The 23362-nt window shown below is 37.7% G+C and overlaps 1 protein-coding gene across 6 annotated transcripts in view; it reads right to left on the reverse strand.

The window, feature by feature from the left end:
• mark4a (MAP/microtubule affinity-regulating kinase 4a) overlaps positions 1 to 23362 on the reverse strand; it is a 48756-nt gene that overhangs the window by 9424 nt on the left and 15970 nt on the right. For 3 of the 6 annotated variants that reach the window (XR_003937208.1, XR_003937209.1, XM_030153326.1), the window contains exons 4-15: positions 21961 to 22009; positions 21550 to 21615; positions 16410 to 16480; positions 16263 to 16319; positions 14809 to 15045; positions 10699 to 10818; positions 7860 to 7959; positions 7569 to 7678; positions 6385 to 6571; positions 5182 to 5408; positions 4966 to 5069; positions 2263 to 2544 (exon numbers count right to left, since the gene is read on the reverse strand). Coding sequence is in view for 4 of the 6 variants with exons in the window: in XM_030153326.1 (XP_030009186.1) it covers positions 2263 to 2544; positions 4966 to 5069; positions 5182 to 5408; positions 6385 to 6571; positions 7569 to 7678; positions 7860 to 7959; positions 10699 to 10818; positions 14809 to 15045; positions 16263 to 16319; positions 16410 to 16480; positions 21550 to 21615; positions 21961 to 22009 (1610 nt within the window). In the remaining 2 variants the exon portion in view is untranslated. Of the gene's footprint in view, positions 1 to 384; positions 468 to 2262; positions 2545 to 4965; positions 5070 to 5181; positions 5409 to 6384; positions 6572 to 7568; positions 7679 to 7859; positions 7960 to 10698; positions 10819 to 14808; positions 15046 to 16262; positions 16320 to 16409; positions 16481 to 21549; positions 21616 to 21960; positions 22010 to 23362 lie in introns of all 6 variants that reach the window. The other 3 variants (XM_030153328.1, XM_030153329.1, XM_030153327.1) reach the window with 3 other exon arrangements.

The raw sequence follows: 23362 nt of genomic DNA on the forward strand, positions 1-23362 counted from the left end.
AAGTATCTGAATACTTCTTCCACCACTGGTTTTAGTCCACAAACCACAAATACAAATACACAGTCTCTTAAATTATATTTATGCATACAAAGTGTATGAATCCCACTGAAGTGTACCAATGGCACTGATCCTAAAAAGATCAACGACAACAAAAAAAACATTTTCTCTGATTTGTGACCATGCTTGAAACCAAATGAGCGGGACCTTCACAGTATGAAGACAATTAACAGGTCATGCAGACAGACAGTAATTCATAGACAGAAAGAGGTATGGAAGAAATGAAAAACGTCAGGCCAGCATTCATGGACGTGAGCGAGTCCGAGCAGGCAGACAGACGTGGCAGCACAGGCAGACGAGAAAGAAGCAAGAGACATGGGAACTTACTAACTGTTTTTGATCCTTGTGGAAGAGTACAACCCGAGACTGATTTGTTTGAGCCCTGGCGCTTGGACGGGTCAAGGTTGACCCTGATGCCATGACAGGGAAAAGCAGAACAGATAAAGATAAAGATGGGGGAAAAAAAGAAGGAAAACAGGGTAAGAGCAGGGGGTTGAAGTGGGGGAGGGGTTAAGACAGAATATAATTGAATCACAGGAGAGCAAGTGATGGAAAAGAGCGCAGCACAGGAGCTGATTGGCAAGGATAAAGCTGAGGTTTGATAAGATTAGACATGTGTGATTATGACGACCGGGAGGAGGGGGGGGCCAAGGATAATCCGGGGCCACATGAGGGCTCGCCAAAAGGCCTGGGTGAGTACAATGTTTTGATAAGCATGGATCCATACCCATGTGGAGCTCAAGCTGAAAGTGTAGAACTTCACAACACCAGCGCTACATGACTTAGTATTAAATTTGATCTGAAGTGAATCTTGTCTGCAGGAAACATATTTCACATTTAAGCTGATGCTATTTGAGCCAAAAAAAAAAAAAAAAAAAAAACAGAGCAAGAGCAGAACAAGCCTTAAGTCTTAAACAGCAAGAAATTAAAAGCATTAAGAACAGGGAATGCAGACAGTAGGGTGGTAGAAAAAAGTCATTATGGGAACATGGGGCTCTTGTAAATGACTAAAAACACAAAACCAAACCCCTTCTTAACCAGTTTATACATTGACTAGGAATGCACCAATATATAAGACACACATATTTTAACTACTGTCAGTCTAACACCAAATAAGTTAAAGATGTTTATCTGTTGATTTGAGCCCAGTTCAGGATGTTGCAGGTAAAAGTTGCATTGATGTGAACTGATGCATCTCAGCTCAGTTTATCCAGTCTTATGATCATTTTTACCTTTTCACCTTTTTATTGTGTTGGACTTTTATTGTGTTGTTCTTTAATTGTTCTATTTATATATTTTAATTGTGAAGTTTTCTGTTACCTGTCTAAGGAGTATGGATGAAAATTAGCAGTTTTTGCTAGCATTAGCATATTCAAATCAGATGTTCAATACAGATGTTCATTAATGTGCATTGTCAATCAAACAATCAATCAGTCAACTGATTAATTGATCAATCAGTAAGAATCTCGAGAGGCTGGTTTTACAACATTTTGCAATATACTGTGTATTTTTCTTCGTATTTATGGTTGTCCTCCTATCACTATGTTATCATCAGCTGTAAGAAGTGTACTATAACATTTCTATTAAAAACTCAGTCAACATATTGTTGGAAAAATTGTTTCACACATAGTAACACAACAAGGAAGACGGAAATTGTTGATGAATTTGTCCTCATTAAACTTTCTTTACTTGTCTATAACTAGATACTGTGTTTATTCAGCATTGTTTGTTGTGTTGCTCTTGGAAAGGAGATTTCACATGGTTAAAGTAAGGATTTATTTCAACTTTTTTTGTTTCTGTAGTATAAAAATATGACCTAAGACAACTAAAAATCACTGGTATCAACATGAGGTGTTGGAGAGATTATTTTCAGTATCATCCAAATTCTCAGAAATCAATGTATCCCTAATTTTGATATCACAGGTGCAATGATGAAGGTAAATATAATAATGTAATTGGATTTATTCAATATTGACTAATAATTCAAAATTATTTGAATTATATGACCAAAACTTTCAGCATTTTAATTTGGAATTCTGGTTTTAAAGTTACAATCACTGCTTACCCTTTTCAGAACATACTGCCTGACAACTTTTGTATTCAAAGATACAGTCACTGAGGAGAAGCAGTTTTCAGTGTATGACAAGACATAACAAAGTTGCATTAGTTTAGTTATTCACGCCTGCGACGGGTACGTATACTAACCTGCGAGTGAGTTTCGAGGTCAGCTTGGTGAAGAGGTTGGAGGTCGCCCTAGTGCGGGCATGGGGCAGCGGGCTGGCGTCATGGTGGGACAGGGTGGGGGAAGTGGGCGGGGCAGAGTAAACTGGGGGACCGCGGTCCCTCAGCTGACCCCCGTGAAAGGTGCTTCGGATTGTGGAGCCTCGGGTCAGACGGCATCGGTCCGAAGACGAAGAGGAGGCGGCTCCAGCTCCAGCGATGCTGAGTGTGGAGGGGGAGGCCGGAGGCATGCGGTGGCCCAGTGAGCTGCAGAGAGAGGAAACACAGAAAATAAAACCTTCATGTGTCAGGTCATTCGGTTCTGTCTACACTTCACTGGTTCCTTAAGTTTTAATATATCCAGAGCTTAGTCTTTAATTGTCAGGGGTTTAGATTTAGGCTCATTCAGGACAATCAAACTACAGGAACTGACTATTATACTGTATTAAACAATTAATATTATGAATATATACGCAAAAATAATGTATAATTATATTTTCATCAGTCTATATTATCATGGGGTAATACAATTGATGAACAATTTCTGTTAATGTGTTCTGTGAATGAGTTTACCATGTTTCTACAGTAACTCAGAACACACTTTTGTTATAACTATTTGTTTTATCCAATTTATAAAGGGTGGTATTCAGTGTCAAGATCCACTACCATGGGAACTGATATGAGCACTGTCAATGAAAATAAAAAAATCTACCTGATATGACTCAGGAAGAAATTATGTTTACGGACAAGTAATGCATTTCATTCATATCATATCATTTCCTTCAACTGAATTAGCTGGAAGCAATATTAAATAATAATGGGAATAAAGTGTGTGATGCCATTGACAGGCGGCCATACACAACAGGATGTTTGAAGAAAATCAAGGATTTCTCTGAATTTGAACATTATTGGAAATATTTGGTGCAAGTACACAAGTCAATAAAACCTAAAATAGGTTTGTTGGATTGAAATGTAGCATAAAACAATGAAATTAAAAAATGTCAAAAAGACCTTTTGCCCAGCAGGCATTTTGGCTCATAAATTACAGGTGATAACATTAACAACAATTCTGTCCCTTTTAATTTACCACATGTATGTACAATTCAAAAGCCTGAAACTGTTAGCCGTAAATGGGATGAAGCCATTTTTATTCTAACAAAAAAAAAAAACTGCTGCCTTAATAAGTCAAAATATCTGCTGTAAAAAAGGTGTGTTCTTGGCTGTTTTAGCAAAAAATAAATGCCACGTCACCATCAGGTGTGAGATTAAATACATGTTACTTGCAGAATTCAACCATTTTCAGTCCATCTAATGTCTGATCCAGGGACATTGTGTAACCAAATAAGCACCCTCTCCAAACAGCATAATTACTGGTCTGTGGTTGGACCTTTTTTTGGCTTTTTACAGAATGTTTTTAGTCTCTTTCACCCTTCATGACTTTCCCTAAGCAACGGTATCAGTAGAATCTGGTATATTTCTATGTTGGAGATATTCACTGTAATTTCAAATGCGTTTCACTTGTAGAAAACAGCAAATTAAAAGCAGGCAAGACACAAAATTCACTGTTGAGTTCTATTTCAGATTTTCACACATACTCCTAACAGCAGAACCGGTGAAGGTGACAAATGTTTCTACCTCGAGAAATTATTTTCAGTCTAAATGACTAAAAGCATCCATCCTGCTACTAACATCTGATGCAATTTCAGTGTATGGTCGCTGTAGGCTTTGTACCATCACTGGATAGTTGTAGCTTGACCTGTTAGTAGTTCTTCTAAGTTCAACTGGACGGGTTTAGCTTCATTTCTTGGATGAGACAAAATGTTTTCAAAAGAGCTAAACCCATCCTGTTGAACCTAAAAGAACTACAAAGAAGAACAATGACCTGGGCAAATGAGAACTTACACAGACAACTTGACCAGTTAAAGTATTAATAATGATCTGTGAGTCTTTTGCAGGATTTAATGAGTTAAATTAAAGACGTTTTAAGACTGTTACAAATGCAGTTTAATACCATTTCATATCCATGCTGGAAAAAAGGAAAGGAGTGTGAGTTTGGGGATTCTGGTGAAGCTTCTGATGTGATGTAGATTTTCCATCAAAATCAGGCTCATTTTTCTGTCAGTGTCTTTGACCAAGGTACTGATGAAGATCTGGAGTTGTCCTCAATGTTATGTCACTCCTCCTAAAGTGCTAATGCTAGTACTTAGTAATGTGTGTATTACATTGATAATAAAGGTATAATAAAGTAAGTTAAGTTTAACCTCACATCTCATGCAATTCTTTTTCTTTAACCAAACTCTAAATCCACTGTTTTGAAACAGTTGTTGACATTGAACTTATTTATAATATGAAAGTAAAATTAAAAGAAACTATTTTAACTGACGTTAATTGCATCTGACATCAGGAAATAGATGTTTCTTTGGTGCTGACTGCAAACTGGTATTTATTCCACATTTGTTTGTCTTGCAGTTTTGTTACAGCTTGATCATATTTTTCTCCAAGACACATTTAACGTGAAATCAGTGTGAATGCTACTCTCAGGTTTTGTCTAATTTCCAACTTCTAATGAACTTACAACCTAATTAAGCCATTTTTAAGACACTTAAAGGCCTAAAAAATCTGAGTACTGAGTCCACACAAATCCTGCAATGAGATGCATAATAAAATATCAACAACATAAAGCAGTACCTGTTGTCTTTGCCGTTCTGCAGAAGGGAGTGCCTGTCAGCGCCTGAGCGGTCTGTGCACACATATGTATTCCGGCGTGTCATGGCGCTTCCAGGGATGTTATTCTGCACAATGAAAAAGAAGTAACAAACCTCGATACCTCTGTATACACACTACATCAGTATAATATGGAGTATGAAGGCTGTGTCCCTTTCAACTGATTGTCTGAATACTTACTGTGGTGGCAGTCATGTCTTTGCGACGGTCTGGGATCTCAGACTTGTTGGGATTGTTGGCACTGCTGACCATCGGGCTGGAGGGAGGGAGGCTATGGCTTCCCATCACGCTGCAGCTGGCCTTACGTGAGGGCATCCGGCCCTCCCGAAGCTCCCGGTCGCCCGTGCTGGTTGGGCTCCGTTTGGGGTGCATGACGGGCATGGAAGGCCCGCCTTGGTTGTGGAGGACAAAAGAGCAAGAGATACAAAGACGAATATAAGGAATATTCTGTGCAGACACAGTTTTAAACACTGCAAATTCTAACAATATATCTAAGAAAAAATCTGAATGCATTTCCATGATCACAAGTTATACCTTTATATTTATTACAGAAGTTCATGTCTTGTCATTGAGTCATGTTTCTTTGGGGACAATATATTAATAATGATATACATAATAAGAATAAAAATATGTTTTGTCAAATAAAAACCAGGAGCAAATTAAAAGATGGGGTTCTGATAATAGCTGAGAGCTAACACAAATAAATAAAGGCCAGTTGCAAAATAAAAGCCAGGCAAAAAATATATAAGTAATATAAACTTCTGCTACCTGTCATTCAATATTCTATAATATTGATCTAATACATTCAGCACTATAATCTGGATGTTTTCAGCACTTTGTGGCTGTAGATCACTCATCTGAAGTGTTGTTATCTGATTTCAGGCACTGCAGGTGTGTGTCTTACCTTTTTAGAAAAACTGTCATTTGCAGAAACTTGTAAGTGGGACAGGAAGACAACACTTACACAATAAAAGCCAGCAATGACTGGTTTCTATCTCTTGAAATGTTAAAGGAAGTGCTGCATTTATAGAAAGCAAAATGCAGCACTGCTAACATCACAGAGAGAAGATGGATCAAAACAAGGTTTTGTGCTAAAAACAACCACATCTACTCAATAAATGGGGGAAATTAAAAATAAAGGCCTGTCCATAGTACATATATTGCTGGTTTGTGTAAACTTCCAACAGCATGTTCAGACTATGACTATGGGGACACATTTAATAATAATTAGAAACATTTCATAAATATCACAACCGTTGCTTTGGTGGCTTTTTATATAAGAGATATTAATGCAATTTAAGTAAAACACTTGTAAATGTGCCCAGTGCACATGTAAATGTCATCCTAAAGAATATGTTAGAGGATGTAAGAGTAGAGATTTACAGAAGTCGCTGTGTCGTCGCTGCCTGTGGTAGGTGGAGGCACTACGCTGGGTCTTGCTATGTGAGGAAGAGGTGGAGGAGGAAGAGGATCCAGTGGCTGAGGAGTGCTTGTTGGTCCCATTGGTGATGGGGCTGGGTCGTACCCTCGCCAGGGACAGGCTACTGGCTGTGCGAGCATCACTGCCCTCCTGTAATGTCGACAGAGATGAAGGTGAGACAAGCGCTTAGGTTTCCACTTTCTAAAAAACTGTTAAACCTTGAGCCCCAATCAATGCATGTATGTATCTGAAATTAGTGAGATTCTTGGTGTTTATATGGCAGAGGACATTGCCCGGACCACCAACATTAACAGATCAACAGCTGCAGCAATGTTTCTGCTTATTTGACTGAAAAACGTAGTATATTTGCAAGTCTACCTATCATAAATTCCAAAAAGAAGTGCATATTTTGTTGAAATGGGTTGAAAGAAAATGGGCTAAAAAGGAAACAGGAAATACAATGATGATTCAGATCTTCCTACCATGATAATGTTTACCCAAACATCCAAAAATCAGTGTGAACAGCATCCAAACTAACTTAACTAATTCCCTAAAAAATTATTCAAATCATACTTATTTCTTTTCATTTTCTGAAGTTCATTCAACATTTACTAATGCTTTTCCACATTTTTTTCTTACATAGAAATGGTTATAAAAATCAAGCGGAATTATGTTAAAAAATAATATTTTTGGTGCTTAACACTGGAACCCAGACAGGACCCAATCCCTCTAAAAACCTACAGAAAACCCTGAACACTTTCAAGCTTGAGTGGAATATAATATCACACAATTGACAGGGGCATAAAACGGGTTAAATAAGATTTTTCCTTACTTTCTTTACAACTAAATCAATAAGAAGATAAAATATGGTCCATAAAAATTGGAAAAATCATTCCATTATATCATAGTGGTAGAACTGAAATATTTCACATACCCTGCCCTATTATTCCTTTAGTATTTTAACTGTAACAACCACTGCATTCTGACTTTAAATAGCATTTTATTGTTGTGTATTTTATTTTGTTCTTTGTTGTTCACATGAATTCCCTTACTTTCCAGATTAATGCTTTATTTCTGTGTTTCTTTACAGGGATGCGGTTAAATGTTCTCCATAGCTATTCTGCATGACTGATGTTGTAAAACTTACATCGCCTTTGCGGCCCAGCAGTAAGTAGGTGGCTGTGACCTCATTGTATTTCTGATTGAGCAGCGAGTCCTTGATTTCCTCTGGAGTAAATCCCATCCCGACCATCACCTCTGAGAGACGCAATCAAATGCATAACATCAGGAAAAAGACATTTATAGAGCATTCCATGTCTTAACCACATTGTTCAGTTTCTACATGGTAAAGGCCTCTTAGTTCAGTCGTTAAACCTTGAAGCGAGGCAGGCAAACAGCTGACATATAATGTGCAGTGACAGAGGACCGGCTGACTCACCTATACGCGCTGGATCACTGTAGTCTTCAACAGGTTCTATATGGGGCTTCAGGTCATCCCCCTCATACCCTGTATTTATCCACTTATCCTTCATGACTTGCTGTAGAAACAGAAATGCAGACAGTTGCTTATATTATGTTTAAATTCCACAAGAATTGTTAATAGATATGTTTGACTTTTCATTTTCCGGAATAAAACTAAATGTTTCATATCATTTTCAGATAAGACATCCACCACAAATTAATAAAAAATAATCAAAATAAGAGGATAAACTGAAAGCATACAAACCATAAAAAAAGCAACTTGGTTCAGAAATCAGCCAATTACACGCTGTAGAGCCTCGGTTAAATTTACAACAGCCGAAACTACGCCATTGCTAAAAATATACAACACAAACGGCTCACATGTTCTATGAAATACACCATCTTCACTGTGTAGCATCCATGTCAAGACATCTAGCAAGACTTCCAGGGCTAAAAAGTGAAGCCATCATGGTTGTACCAAAAACTGCCCAGATAGCAAAATCATTATGGCTTAAATCTGGCCCAAAACTGGCATGCCATTTTGGCAAAGTTCTGGGCGGATGTATGGGCCCTAAATGGCCCAAAATAGGCAAGCCAAAATCAAACCAGAAGGAAGCCAAAATTCACCCAAAACTAATTGCAGACTTCCAAAATATAGCCATAATTGTCCCAGAAAAGCCCCAAATCCCCATAATCCAGCCAAAAAGTAGCCAAAACTGACCCAAAGAGCGGCCAAAATTCACCCAAAATTTGTGATGATCATGCTTTTAAAATCAAGTGGGGTTTTCTTCTGGGTAGAAATTCCCGCTCTTTGTGCAGTGTTTTGGCTTTACAGAATGTATATAGAATATGCCAAAACACTACCAAAACACATCCATATATGGAATAAGATGTTGCCGCTCTTTAGTCAATCTTCTGGCTTGCCATAAACATGCCATACCATCCCTATACTTGATCCTGCTCTTTACCCAGTCTTTTGGTTAACCAGACATATGCCATAACTCAGCTATATATTGCTGGTGCGTCCATATCTATTATGGATAACCTTAATCATACCATAGTTAAGCCTAAAGGTTTTCATAATGCCAAAAGAAAGCCAAAAATATCAAATGTATGCCATAATACTGCCAAAATATTTGCTATCTGGGTGCACTTCCATCAATGGCTACTTGAGGTGACTCAATCCACATAGAACCCCATGTTATAATGTACAACTTTACAGCAGAAATGCATGTTTAGAACAGTTTTGGTTTCTGTTGATAATTTCCCCCTTTTTGACATCTGTAGATAGGAAAATTTTCATGTAGTTCACCCCTTAAAAATATGTTAACTCTAATAGTTGTGGATTATTTGTTACTATTACTTTCTGTGTCTGCTGGGTGGGCTATGATTAGAAGTTAGCATTAGCTTGACTGCTGAGCTGGACATTGAGACGTCCTGTTTATCAATTAAACCATGATGTCATTTTCTGAGTCCACAAAACATATCCAATTTTTCATTCAACCACTTTACATGTGATGATAAAGATCAGAAGAAGTGGGTACAGTTGACAATTCCTAAAGAAATCAGACTAAAATCAAATTTTTTTGCTTGCTAACATTAGCTTGGTAGTTAGCTAACATTAGTTCCCACTGTATCTGCTAAACTGGACCTTTACAGGTTCCCTCCTATGAAATGTTTCACTTATTCACACTTCATGTTTAACTGTTAACCATTTATCTTTGCTGCTCAGTTCAGGGAAAGATAAATAAACTAATGACTCAATGCTACATCAACACGGCCCCATTTAGGGGATGGACAGAGCTTAACAGGAAGTTAAGTAATGCACTGCGATAAATGAACCAGAAACATAAATCATATTTTAAGTTTGCCTAATCACTGTCATTTTGTGCATGATATTTAGATTACTTTCATTTCTGAAATTATTATTTTCATTTTCATTCAGTGGTAACTCTGCTGAGTCTGTCTCCTAAATGTGTCTCTGCAGACTGTAATCTATTACATTCAAGCCTCAATGTTGCTGACTATTTGAACCTGGAAATTAGTTATACAGGAACATGATGTCAGACATAAATGGATAAAATATATTTTTTCTTGATAGGCAGTTCTGCACAGTTACAAGAGTCAAGATACAAGATAGAGTTTATCAGTGGTTAATTGCAATAGCTTATTTTGCCTGTTAGCATAGGATTAGCTAATGTTAGATTTGAATGTATTAGTTTACCTCTTCTGTCAGTTAGCCTGCTAATTAGGGCAGCCACTTCTTATTAGAGTTTTTACACATAATATGACAAGTTGACATCATTTATCAAATACTTACCAAACAAAACTGTATGTTAAATTTATCTGGTAGCTAGAATTATTCATGGCATTTAACATGACACTATTAGCATTAGCTTGGTGACTTCACTCTTCCCAAACTCCGCCCTCTTATCCAAATACGGGCATTTGTTAAATCATCTGGAGGCTTCAGTCCACAAATCAACCGCTTCATCCACTATTTACATAAGTATTTATTCCAGTTCAACAGTAATGTCAAGGATGCAGTCTTGTGTCAAACAAGTTATCGATGCACAGAATTCTTAGCTTCTTTTTATGCAAATAACATTAAGTATTTTGAGGAAATTTGCTTTTGTATGTATTCGTAATAAAGCCACTTCTAAGTTAATGGTTTAAAGGTTTTATTAATTTGCCAAAATCATAGTATTTCCCCGAAAGACCACTGCTAGTGAGCAAGGCTGGTCGTCTGTGTTTTGCGTTTGATGGGTCATGTGGGTTAAATTTCTTAAGAGGTAAGAATGTGTTGAAGCCTTCACCTCCAGTGTGCAGCGTTTGGCGGGGTTGAGCACCAGGAATCGGCGTAGGATCCCCTCACAGTCTGTGGACATATAGAAGGGCACGCGGTACTTCCCCCTCAGCACGCGCTCCCTCAGCTCCTGTTGATCACAAGAATTAGAAATATTTTAAATACTGCAAGAAAGGACAATACCAAAAAAAAAAGTCCCTCAGGTTCATCACTGCAGGCAGTATCCTGCGGTTCGGTCACATATGAGAGGGGTTAAATACACATTTGTCTCCACCCTCTGGTTGAGCTCTGGGGGGGCACTCATTGCCATCTGCTGGAGTTTGGATAAAAAACACTATGTTTAGTTATTTTTAGCAGCAGGTTCTACAACAGAGTGTATATAAAAAAGGCAACAGAGTGTAGCCTACAAATAAAAGGCAGAAGGGAGAGCTTTCACACTCTTACTGATGGAAGAATGAGGTTTTTGAAGCAGAAATAAAACGGTCAATATTAGATAGGACAAGATATATATTTAATAGAACTCAAAAACTACATGAAATTATATTACGTGTGTGCATAAATTAAAGTTGGTGAAACTAAGCAGAAAATAATGCATTAATTGCCTTTCGTGAACGTTATTAGAAGAAGTAAAATGTACAAATGTATTCAAAAAAATGTACAAAGAAATGTTTTTTTCACAATATCTGACTCAAGGAAGGGTGTGAACATTATTTGGATCGTCAGGTTGTTATATTGTATGGTGTGTGTGTGTATATACATGGGGGTGCGGATGTAGGTTGGTGTACAGATGTAGATATAAATTGGTGTGTATGTGACTGTACGTGTATGGGTGTACAGGTCTGTAGGGGTGTGTTTATGGATAATCATAATCTTATGTTGTACGGGGTGGGGAAGCAAAATTTACAATATTTTGAGGCAGGGATTGAAAGACAGTGTATGACCAATTAGTTTATTGAAAGTCATGAGAATTTATTTGCCACAAGAAAATTTACATAATAGAAAATGTTTTTATTCTATGTGTCCTCCTTTCTCAATAACTGCCTTCACACGCTTCCTGAAACTTGCGCAAGTGTTCCTCAAATATTCGGGTGACAACTTCTCCCATTCTTCTTTAATAGTATCTTCCAGACTTTCTCGTATTAGTTTTGCTCATAGTCATTCTCTTCTTTACATTATAAACAGTCTTTATGGACACTCCAACTATTTTTGAAATCTCCTTTGGTGTGACGAGTGCATTCAGCAAATCACACACTCTTTGACGTTTGCTTTCCTGATTACTCATATGGGCAAAAGTTTCTGAAAAGGTATGGATAATAGTGTTAGGTATGACTATGACATCAATATATGTTTGGTTTCAAAACAATTGACGTAGTGCCTGCTGAGAAAAAACAACTAAATGTTCATTGTAAATTTTGCTTCCCCACCCTGTATATCAAGTGATGAAGCACTAACAGTCTGAGGACTGGAATCGGGGGGTAGGACTGGATAAGCTGCGGTGGCTTCTTCCTACTCCCTTGCAGACACAACAGTTGTTCTTTTGTCTATTATTCTATTTTTTCATTTTTGTTTTGTTTTAATATTCTTTTTTCCCCCTATGCTTTGTATCATGTGTCTAAAAAAAACTAAACTAAACTAAAAGTAAATAATCATCTGACTTTATTAACAGTTTAATTAGTAACATTTGTATCTAACTAATTCTCTTCTAACATTACTTCTTGTGTAATGTCAATATGCATGACTCACACACCATAGTGTACATACTGTACATTTTTCCACAAATCACCACAGAAATCTGTTTTTCTGATCATGATAACAGGTCTCTCTTTTGACTCTGGCACAGACTGCAGGAAAACACTGAACTCTAGAGTTTGTACAGTTGACAAACGCTTGACAACATCATTTCTTTTTGTTACATGTCAAATGGTTTTTACATGGTGTTTATGTACCACTTCACAAAGACATTTCACAACGTTCACCAGTAACAGGCCGACAATTTACTATAACCCCTAAATAATTTTATCCATGCAGAGATTAAAGAATTAGGATAACAGATCAAAAATCATCAGAAAGCCTTAATGTCTTATAATAGTACCAGACTATGCACTGATACTGGAACAGACACATTATATGGTACATTAATGGACTAACAGATAAACACTTAAGAATATCCATTATCTGGTGGACAGTGTTAAATCTGAATATATGTTTTAAATTCCTAATATTAAAGACACTAATGAGTGCATGTATTTCCTGTACAGAATTCCCTACATTATGACACAAAACTAACTCACACACATAAAATGCAGTTTATAAAGTTTATATTAGACTGTCACCTTCAAAGTGTTGTCAATAAAGCATCGTTTTAACTAAACTGTAGAATGTGAGGTTAATGTAAAAACATGCAACAACACATTGCATACATGAGGTAAGTCTTTAAATGCCACTTATAAACTTCTTAAATAATGCTCAATAGGTTCCAACCATAAAAAGAGCTCTTGTGAGACCCTACATCACAGAACAGCAAAACCAACAGTAAAATGCATAGAATCTCTTAAAAACAGTGACTGATAATGCAAAACACACGCTCCAGTCATATTTGTTGTGTCTTCCACCTGGAATTTTACAGCAGACGAGTCCAGACAAGCTGTTGAACCGCATTCTGAGGGTAAATTACAAAGCGGCATGTTTATGTCTATGTAAAGCGGTAAAAATATGTGTTCTCAGGCCATGTTCAGACCTGGTTCTGAGTCTGTTCTCATGAGGCCAACTCTGTACAGAATGTGTCTCAAGTGATCACATACGATGGGATCTCAGTTCACTGCTCAATATGCAAGTAAACAAGTTCATCTGTAGCCAAAACATCGAACTTATCTGCAGCTATAGCACAGCACATGCTTTCAGTTCAACTCTAACAAGCTGGATTTGTGACATATCTTTGCTGATTAAATTCAATGTGTTGCAATGTATTTAATAGGTTTTCACCTGGAGTGTTTTGTCATCCATTCCTTACTGCATGTGATCATATGTTGACGAACAGTCCAATACTGATAAAACAACCATTCTATCTGTATTTACTGGCTCCTTGACATACCATACACTGATGACTGAATCTTTAAATGCTTAATATACATACATCATTATCTGCAGGATTATATGAACAGTACATACAATAGATACAATGGATACAGTAGAACATTATTACAGGTCTTGTCTTCCAATCTGTCCCAGAATGCAATGGGTTTTAGACTTTTTGTTTTGTTTTCACACCAAAGAAATGTGGCAGAAAAAATGGGTGATCTTTGACTTTCACCATCAGTATCAGCTTTGAAAACATTTTTCAGACTAATTTTTTATCAAAAGGCTTTCATACCTTATTTATTTATTTATTTTACATTTTTTACATCTCTTATCTTTTATTCATATTTTTACTCTCAATATTACATATCATCACAGCTTCCTTTGCTTCTGTTTTATTGTTGTTTAATTCTTTTTCTCTTCCTGCTTTTCTATAACTATATTTTATCATTGCTTGAAATGTTTGTTGTAAAGGGCTTTAGAATGTTGTATGAAAAAAGTTATATGGTTGTTATTGAATGAGTAAGAAAATAGCTACATATATTAAATTCTAAAAAGTTATTGTGTGCTATTACATTTGAATAGTTTGAAAATCAAGAAAACATCAGCAGTGCTGTCTGCTCTGAAATACTCAAACCAACCCAACTGTGGGAAAGACGCCAAGTGTCAAATACCACTACAACCTGAAAAACTGACGCTCAGTCTGGCAGCTTTAGTGTACGTGTACAGCGGGACATACATGGTCGGACTTCCGGAAACCAAGAATACTGGTCTACTAAAGAATGGTCCTCTCAGTAAAAAAGAAAAAAAGAAAAAAAAAAAAAAACAATGGTCCTCTCAGTTTGCAACAGGATGGTTATTTTTCTTCCATTTATGCAGGTTTATGACATATTTTACTGACTAATATAAGCTGAAAGAGAAACATGAATGCTAATGTGCTCCTGTAGCATCAACCACACCTACCACTATCCTCCTGAGCCCCCCCCCCACCCCCGAGTCTCAATGGGTCCTGACACACATACCATTCCTCCTCCAGTGCACTTGCCTTCAGATTCTGCCCATCGAAGGGCAGCGAGCCGCTGACCAGCGTGTAGAGAATGACTCCGAGACTCCAGACGTCCACCTCGGGCCCATCGTACTTTTTACCCTGGAAAAGCTCGGGGGCAGCGTAGGGCGGCGAGCCACAGAACGTGTCCAGCTTGTTGCCCAGCGTGAACTCATTGCTGAAGCCGAAGTCGGCAATCTTGATGTTGGCGTCGGCATCCAGCAGAAGGTTCTCCGCCTGAGTCATACATACATTGATGCAGAGGAGGAGGCAGGGATGGACCATCAGACAGAGGGAGGGGAGAACGGGGTTGTACCCACACAGAAAGTAGCACGATGGGGGGGGGTGTAAAATAGTTGGATGGGGGAAGGAGAATTAGAAATGAGATAAAGTGGGAGTACACAAGAACAAGAGTTGTCATTAAAAAAAAGAAAGCGAATGAGGGACAGATGGGAAAGAGGGGGGTGGCGTTTGTGTGTTGTCCAACAACGCAGCTACTGGACATGACTCATACTGTATATATGTCACTGCGTGCGTTGAGGAATGTAATAATGTATTAGAGCACAAGCCAAGCTCTGAATGCCTCCTACCCTGCCCTGCTTCTTAAAAAATAAAAAAACAGCCTCTCCACTCATCAGATGCTCCGGGGACCTTTTCACAGACACAGATTAAGACTAGTCCCAGATTTTCACTTCAGTGTAATCTGTCAGCAAGGGAAATTTCCCAGTCTCGGACTAGCCTTAATCCCACATCTCTGAAAACAGCCCAAACATCTTATTGCTTCCTAGTGGAATGTGGAAAGTCATACTTTGACCTCCGATTCACTTGATACAGAAAGGTCAGACAGGGTCAACCTGATGTCATGGTAGGTGTATTAGGGCCGATTTTAAGAAAAACCTCATAGATTAACTCACATTTATGAGAAAAAAAGATAGGATTTTCTTTACCAAGCCTACTTAGGAAGGAATAGGCCGTATGAATGTGGCTGCGTACTTGTATATCTTTTTTTTTTTTTTCATTGAATTTGTGAGTTCCTTCTGAGAAATGTAAATCTTCAATGTTGAAAATGTAGTTTTTTTCTCTGAATATTATGCCCTTTCCCCTACATTCTTATTTATATAAATTAACTGTCCAAAAATCTCTGACAAATGCTCCAAATATTTAAAACCGCTCAACAATATACTTTAAAATCATTAACAGGTATTATCCAGCAGAAGAAATACCACAGAACTATGAATTCATTGACTCCTCTTTTTGTTTTTTTTACTGAACATCTGTTTCATTTGTGTTCAGTCACACAATCAAAGCAAAGATTAAACAACTGATATTAAAACGAAAAATCCTTGTAAAGAATATTCAAAAGGGTTAATAAAATAAAAGTAAATGCTGTATTTCTGCATGTACAGCTGTGATTCCTGCTGTAAAGTTCAGAACATTTAACTAAAGTTCCTCACCTTCAGGTCTCTGTGGACGATGTTCTTCGTGTGGCAGTAGTGGACGGCCGAAACAATCTGCAAACACATGACAGAAAAACCTGAAGTCCAGCTAAATAAATATGAGGAATGCTGCAATGTGAACATCAGGAGGCAATGCACTGTTACCTGTCGAAATTTGGCTCTGGCTTCAACCTCCTTCATTCTCCCATGAGATACGAGGTAGTCGAACACTTCACCTGCGAGAGAGAAACGTAGAAATGGATCATGTCAGGATCATGTAATAAATCTAAAAGCAAGCAACCAAATTCACTAATACATGTTTTATTCTCAAGCCAAGGTTGGATTATTTATATCGCTAAATCAATTTTGAGAATTTCCAGATATTTAGTGGAATCTGGGAGTGAAAAGTCACACAAGAAACACTCATCTCACCCTCCTCTAATGGCGGCCACAAAAATGTGAAAATGAAAGGACTTCTCTACCAAAAGAAGAAGAAACATAAAAGGGGGATGAGAAATAGGAGCAAGACGAGGAGGAGCAGGATTGGGAGGAAGATGAGGGGAATGTTGTTGAAGAGGGAAAAGAAGAGGAGAAGAGGAGGATGAGGAATAGGTGCAGGAAAGGGGGGAACAGAGGAAGAGCAAGAGGAGGAGGAAGAGGACAATGAGGAAAAGGAGGAGGAAGAAGAGAGGGATGAGGGTAAGGAGGAGGAGGAAGAGGAATATGAGGGGGACAAGGATGAGGATCAAGATGAGGAAGAAGAAGATACAGGATAAGGAGGAGGAAGAAGAGAGGGAAGAGAGCAAAGAGGAAGATGAGGACGAGGGGGAGAAGGAGAAGGAGAAGGAGAAGGAGGAGGATCAAGAACAGGAAGAAGACAATAAGAAGGAGGGATTGAAGAAGGATGATGATGATAAGGAGTCGGAGGAGGAAGGGAAGAAAGAGGACAATGAGGAAGAGGAGAAGGAGGGGGGATATGAGGAGGAAAATGAGGTGGAGGAATAGGTGCTAGAAATGGAGGAGGAAGAGAAGGAAGAGGTCAATGAGGAGGGAGGAGAAGAAATAGGAGGAAGATAATGAGGAGGATCAGGAGAAAGATGAGGAGGAAAAGGTGCAAGAAGGAGAGGAGGAGAACTGTTGAAAATTGAAAGACCAATGTGTCTGATTTTAAAGGATGTTGTTTTGGTGCCTTATGGTGTGGATCACTGCTGCATTCTGGGTAATGGGGTTTTTTTAATCTATGGGGGAGAAACCTCCAGTTCTTCACAGGCTCCGTTACAGTGTGAGAGTGTTTCTTATCCCTGACTTTAAGTAACACAGGCCTGAAAAAAGCCACATTTGAGACGGTGCCTGCGACATTCTCCAAGGTCACAGTGAGCAAATGATATGTTTTAGGCCAAAACACAGAGGAAAACAGGATGGGCGACGAGAAACTGACACGAACAGACGCATAAAAGACACTAATGGAAGCAAAAGCAAAAGGACGGCAACATTAGACGTGATGTGCAGCCATTACTCATGAAACTGTGTGTTTAAACAGCAGCACCATTACTGTATAAAGGCCGCTCAGTTATTTATGTTGTGGCTTCGACTCTATTAACTTTGAAGGCAGAACTGTACAGCGCCAATGAGGGAAGGATCCACTGTCATTTTTAATTTAAAGGTACTGTCTTCCATGTCTAGTTAACAACAAACACTAGCATATTATACACATACAGGGTACAGACACCATACCAACTCATTATTCATTTAGTTAAAAATACTAAACTCAATGATCAGATTAATTTCATAGCAACATAAGTCATGTTTAACCCTTTCATGCATACTGGTCACTACAGTGGACAGCTATTCTATTGCTGTTTTTTTGTATATTCATGAATTTTGTTGTTCTTTTCATTGTTTTTTTTTTTGTTGTTGTTTTTTTTTGTACACATATGTTTATCAAAGTTTTAAGACACTACATATCTTTTCTGACATGAATTGGTAACATTATGTAGATCTCTCCTGAGCATAAACCCCCAGAATCATAAGCGTTACCCATAGTTTTCACACAATTTATCAGTAAATACATGTTTCTGTGCATCAAAAATTAAACGCATGGTGTCCAGTTGAGTGGACATTTTTGCAACTTCATGAAAAATAGGTTCATAAGAATTTTTTTTTTTTCATTATTATTTTTTTTTTATGTATTTTTACATTTTTTAAAAAATTATTTTTATTTTATTATTATTTTTAAAATTTATTTTTAAGAAGAAAGTTTTCAGTCACATTGTTTTTTTCATGCCTAAAGAGGAATAAAAACACTCAGGAAAAAAATTTTGATTAAGGTTCTCATAATTCGTGCATGAAAGGGTTAAGGCAAAAAAAAATAACCAACTACCAAAGAATATTGAAAAAAAAACATTTATGAATAGGGAAGGAAATCACAATTTAAGGGGGTTGTGCTGTTTTAAAAATATGGAAGAGTTTCTGTTTGTGGGGTGAAAATAATGTTTACTTTTTGGGAGTGAGGGAAATGAACTTTAGTCTACAAAAAAAGTGTTTAAGATCACCATAGAAGTCGTCTGATTGTTACTGAACCAAGCAACCAAGCGTTTTGCAAAATAATTGAGCAATAACTCCTGTTCATTACAGTATTTTTTAGTAAATATTGCTGTAAAAACAATAGAGGCTGTAGCATTAATGTCACTAGCACAGGTCGCTAACCTACTGAGTGTATCTCAGTCTAGCGATACTTTAGCACCTGTCTGCACTTCGGTTGTAGGTTTCAGTCCACAGTAACTTGCAGAGTTGTGTAGTGCGTTGTTTTGCTACTGTTTATGATACAATGATGAAAAATTACCAGAAGTCTGTCAGCTGCGAGTCCGATTTCTGAACTCTAACAGTAGTCGGATTTACAAAAATGAGGACCTGTTCGTTTACATCAAAATATTGCAATAATTTCAGTCCAACACGATACAAAAATGCAGTTTCTGGTCAGATACAACAACTAAAACCCTTCACTAGGGTTGCAACTAACCATGATGTTAATAATTGTTTAATATGTAGATTATTTTAATAACTAATTGATTCATTGGACAAACACAAAGGACTCAATTCTCAAAGATCAGTATTTAACCTAAAGCAATATAGGCTGCAGACAAGTCACTAATGATTTCATCCCCACAATGGTTTTGGGTTTAGTTAGCCAGCACTAGCCCATTACCTACACTGGTTATAGTTGGAGATGAGCAAGATATAGTCTTCAGCTCCAGCTCCGGTTATAGGCTATCAAACTAGTACTGTATGTATTAGTTCCATTCGATAGGTAACATTAGTCTGGTGGCCTGATAAATGGAGATGGATGAAAACATTCTAATTACGACAATAGTGTCTAATAACTAGCTAGCAGGTTAAAGTAATCACGACATGTAGGCTATCTTAGGATGGGTTTACATTATGTTCCCAGTGGCCACAGCAGCCCTGTTTGCCCAAAACGTACTGCGCCGTGGGATTTTGGCCATTTTTTTTCCTCCATATTCAAGTTTTGTTACATAAACAGCGCATTACGTTTCGGTCAAATGGTGCTGCCGGAAATCTGAAGTCTCAGCCATGATGCTCTGTGTTTTCCTCTGTTACACTACACAGCGTACAGCCATGCCTCAATAGAGGGTATGCACATACGTCACTTCCCCCCTGGGTCATGCCCCTCAAAGTCAGACTGAGTGGCAAAAACCAACCTGCTCAACATGACGGAGTATAGCAGTAAACACAGCCAGACCAGGAAAATGTGAAATATGAAATTAAATTCAGGACAATTGGACTGGACATGGATCCGTACGAGCTACCAAAGAACAAGTGGTCCACGAACACTGATATGTGGACAGAAATGGAGTATCCTGACATCCAGGGTGTAGGGGATCATTGCTATTTTTACCTGAAACAAATATACATGCTTTCATCATTACTGACAACCAGGGGCTTAAACTAGGCAGAAAACCAGCTGATCCAAAGTGCATTTACAGTAGACCGTGTACTGACCCCAGTGAATATATAGATGATCTACAGGTACTGAGGAGATCTACTGAGTTTAGTTCAAATCAAGTACTTTATACAACACAGATACTACTGCTGTGGACCAGCAGGGTACGACTTTATTCTTGTAAATTATGATTTTTTTCCCACATGTTTTTAAATTACAACATTTGTCTTGTAATAGTATGGCTTTATTGTCGGAATATGATGACTTCAATCTCATAAACGAATGACATTTTTTATAAATTATGAGGTTTTTTTTATAACTACGACTTTATTCTCATAACATTGTGATTCTTTTTGTATTCAACTTCACTATCATAATATTACGGGTTTTATATCGATATTTTATGTCTTTAAACTCGTAGTGGCAAGCGTTTTTATTTTCTTATGTGGCCCTAATACGCTTTATTCTCCAGTTCCCCTGTATTTGAGAAACTAGGTTAGCCTTAGTTCAAGTTAGTTTACAAATCATGTAGGAAAACAAGGTTCATAATCACAAAATGAAGACAAAAACCATGAAAGATCTGAACATGAAACCAAGAGCTTTACTAAGAAGTTATGTTAGCCAAAACAAAATGTAATTTAAGGTATGATTTTACCCAAAAGTACAGCATAAATTAATGTTACCTGACACGAAATGGGATCCACAAATCTAGGTATCTAGGTTTGGTTTCCTGGATTTGTGGATCCATCTACGTCTCTTTTCTTTGTCTTTCGGTGTCTGTAAAACGATAGCTCCGACTGCTTTTCAAACCTGTTCATACAATCAATCACACAACAGCTCTTCCCCATTTTTTATTAAATATTGTTCTTAAGTTTAGATGGTATTGAAGCCAACGCTACCACTCATCTCCCTCTTTCTGCCACTCAGTGGGTGACTTCCGCTAGTGGTGACGTCACGTGCATACCCTCTATACTAACGTGCTCGAGACCCAACGAATCGACTGCCGAATTTGTTGCCAACTCTTTTAAGAATCGACTTGGATCAATTTAATTGATTCGTTGTTGCAGCACTAGCCTTCACACATACTGCTTAAACACCCAGAAACCAGAGAAATCCAGAGGAAAATGTAGTTCGTGCAATTCAGATCGAGGACTGTAATTTTAGCTCCAAAGATCATTGTAGGATCTTTCGGCCAGATCACCAGGTCCTGTTTAGGAGCAATTAAAATACTGACAGAACAAACATTTCCTCTCTAAGCTGAATTCATCTGGTCTTTTTTTCATCTCGTCTACATAAGCTTTTGCATTGCTTCCGCTCATTACATTTCAGTGAACATGTACCCACCTCCACTGGCGTACTCCATGATTAGGTAAAGGGTCTTATCCGTCTCAATCACCTCGAACAGCTGCACTGTAGGGCCAAAGAGAATGAGATTAAAATCATATACTGTCGGTATAGAAACACATCCCGCTCATGTCATAAATAATAATAATACTGCCGTCTGCCAGTCTGTCTTAATACCGAGGAACCTGCTACTAATGCTTTGGAGCTTTTTCATCCATATGACATTTCAGCTTTAGAAAATCCAACCTTGTGACCTCTATATGAAGCTTGCTACTGTTCGGTCAACGGCTGCGCTAAAGCTTATTCGACGCATTATATCTGTCTCATCACACATAGTATGAAAATGAACACACACACACAGTCATATGCTTGAAAACACAAACAGGATTAAGACGTACACATGTGTCTTACCTATGTTAGGGTGATTTAAGCCTTTCATTATTCGTACCTCCCGAAAGAGCTGTGAAAAGACACAGACTTTTATTGCATTGAAGATATTACACAGTTTTCCAGTGCATCACAGTAAAACATGTAATGATGAGGGTGCATTTGCATATTTTATTGTTATTATTCACACGTGTTTTTGCTGTACATATTCTGGCTTGTTCGCTCTGTTGGGGAATAACCTGTTTCATGTAACAGCTTTATGTAAATTAACTACAAAATGAATTCAAATGCAATCTATTGTATTTACAGAGGAAAATATTCAAGTGCAGCCACTAATGAGTATAAGGGGTTACATCTGAACATTCTTTTTTGGTCAAATGCTTAAATATAGAATCAAGAACTCATGTTGTTGCATGAATGCTTTCTTTGGGCAAATTTCTAGTCAACGTACGAGAACTGAGGCATAGAAATCTAAATGCAATTCTTATCAAGAGTAGAACGGCAACAAGGAGCTGTCGCTATGTTTAGACCAGGTCCATGGATTTGGCAAATGCACTGAGTTTGAGCATACTTCACATACTTTTGATTTTTTTTGGTGGTTCTGCTCTGAAATGAAAACATTCCAATCTATATACAGGAAAACTTTTAGTGATCTGTGTTGCGTGTTTTTGTGAGACTGTCAGAATAAGGCCAGCGAACAGAGGGATGAAGCCCCGCCCCTTCCAGTACTCCATCATGAGAACTTATTACAGTCACAAGATATGTCCTTTTTAGATCCTGATGATGCTGACAATGATGTTTGTCAATTTAAAAGCTTATTTTAAGTAAAAAAAGTCACAGTTTGTTGTCAAACTGTTGAAGATGTGATTTTGGACTGTGAAAATGCATAAATATAAAGACTACACAGACAAAAGGAGGCGACATTATCATAACTTTCTGTTCACAATTTGTTCAGAGTCTCTGCAACTTCAACATGACCAGACTGAACAAATTTTTACCTTCTTAATACTTTTTCACCTTGATCTCAAAGAACAATATGAAATATGTCAAGGAACCAGTTGTTTTGGTGTTGGTGACATGCATGCAAGGAGAGATTCAGTCAATTGCGCTGTTTAACATAAAACTAGATGTTTCCATACTGTCTTTAAACAACATGCAACTTTCTTGACTTGTAAAATTATTCTTTAAATTAGATAGTGTTGCATATTTTTTCCTGAAGTTCAGTCCCATGGGGAAAACTGAAAGGGCCAAGACTTCAGTTCTCAGTAAGGCTACTTCCTCACTAAGGTGTTGTCATTTTGAAACAGCATTTTACAATGAAAACAGTCCCTGTTATAAATTTGCATCACATGACAAGGGAACCAATAACAAGCTGGACATGAGAATAATCATCAGCTGTTTAAAAAGCAACTTATCTGCTGTTAAT

This window comes from Sphaeramia orbicularis, chromosome 14, assembly GCF_902148855.1.
Source record: "Sphaeramia orbicularis chromosome 14, fSphaOr1.1, whole genome shotgun sequence".
NCBI classification, from domain to species: domain Eukaryota; kingdom Metazoa; phylum Chordata; class Actinopteri; order Kurtiformes; family Apogonidae; genus Sphaeramia; species Sphaeramia orbicularis.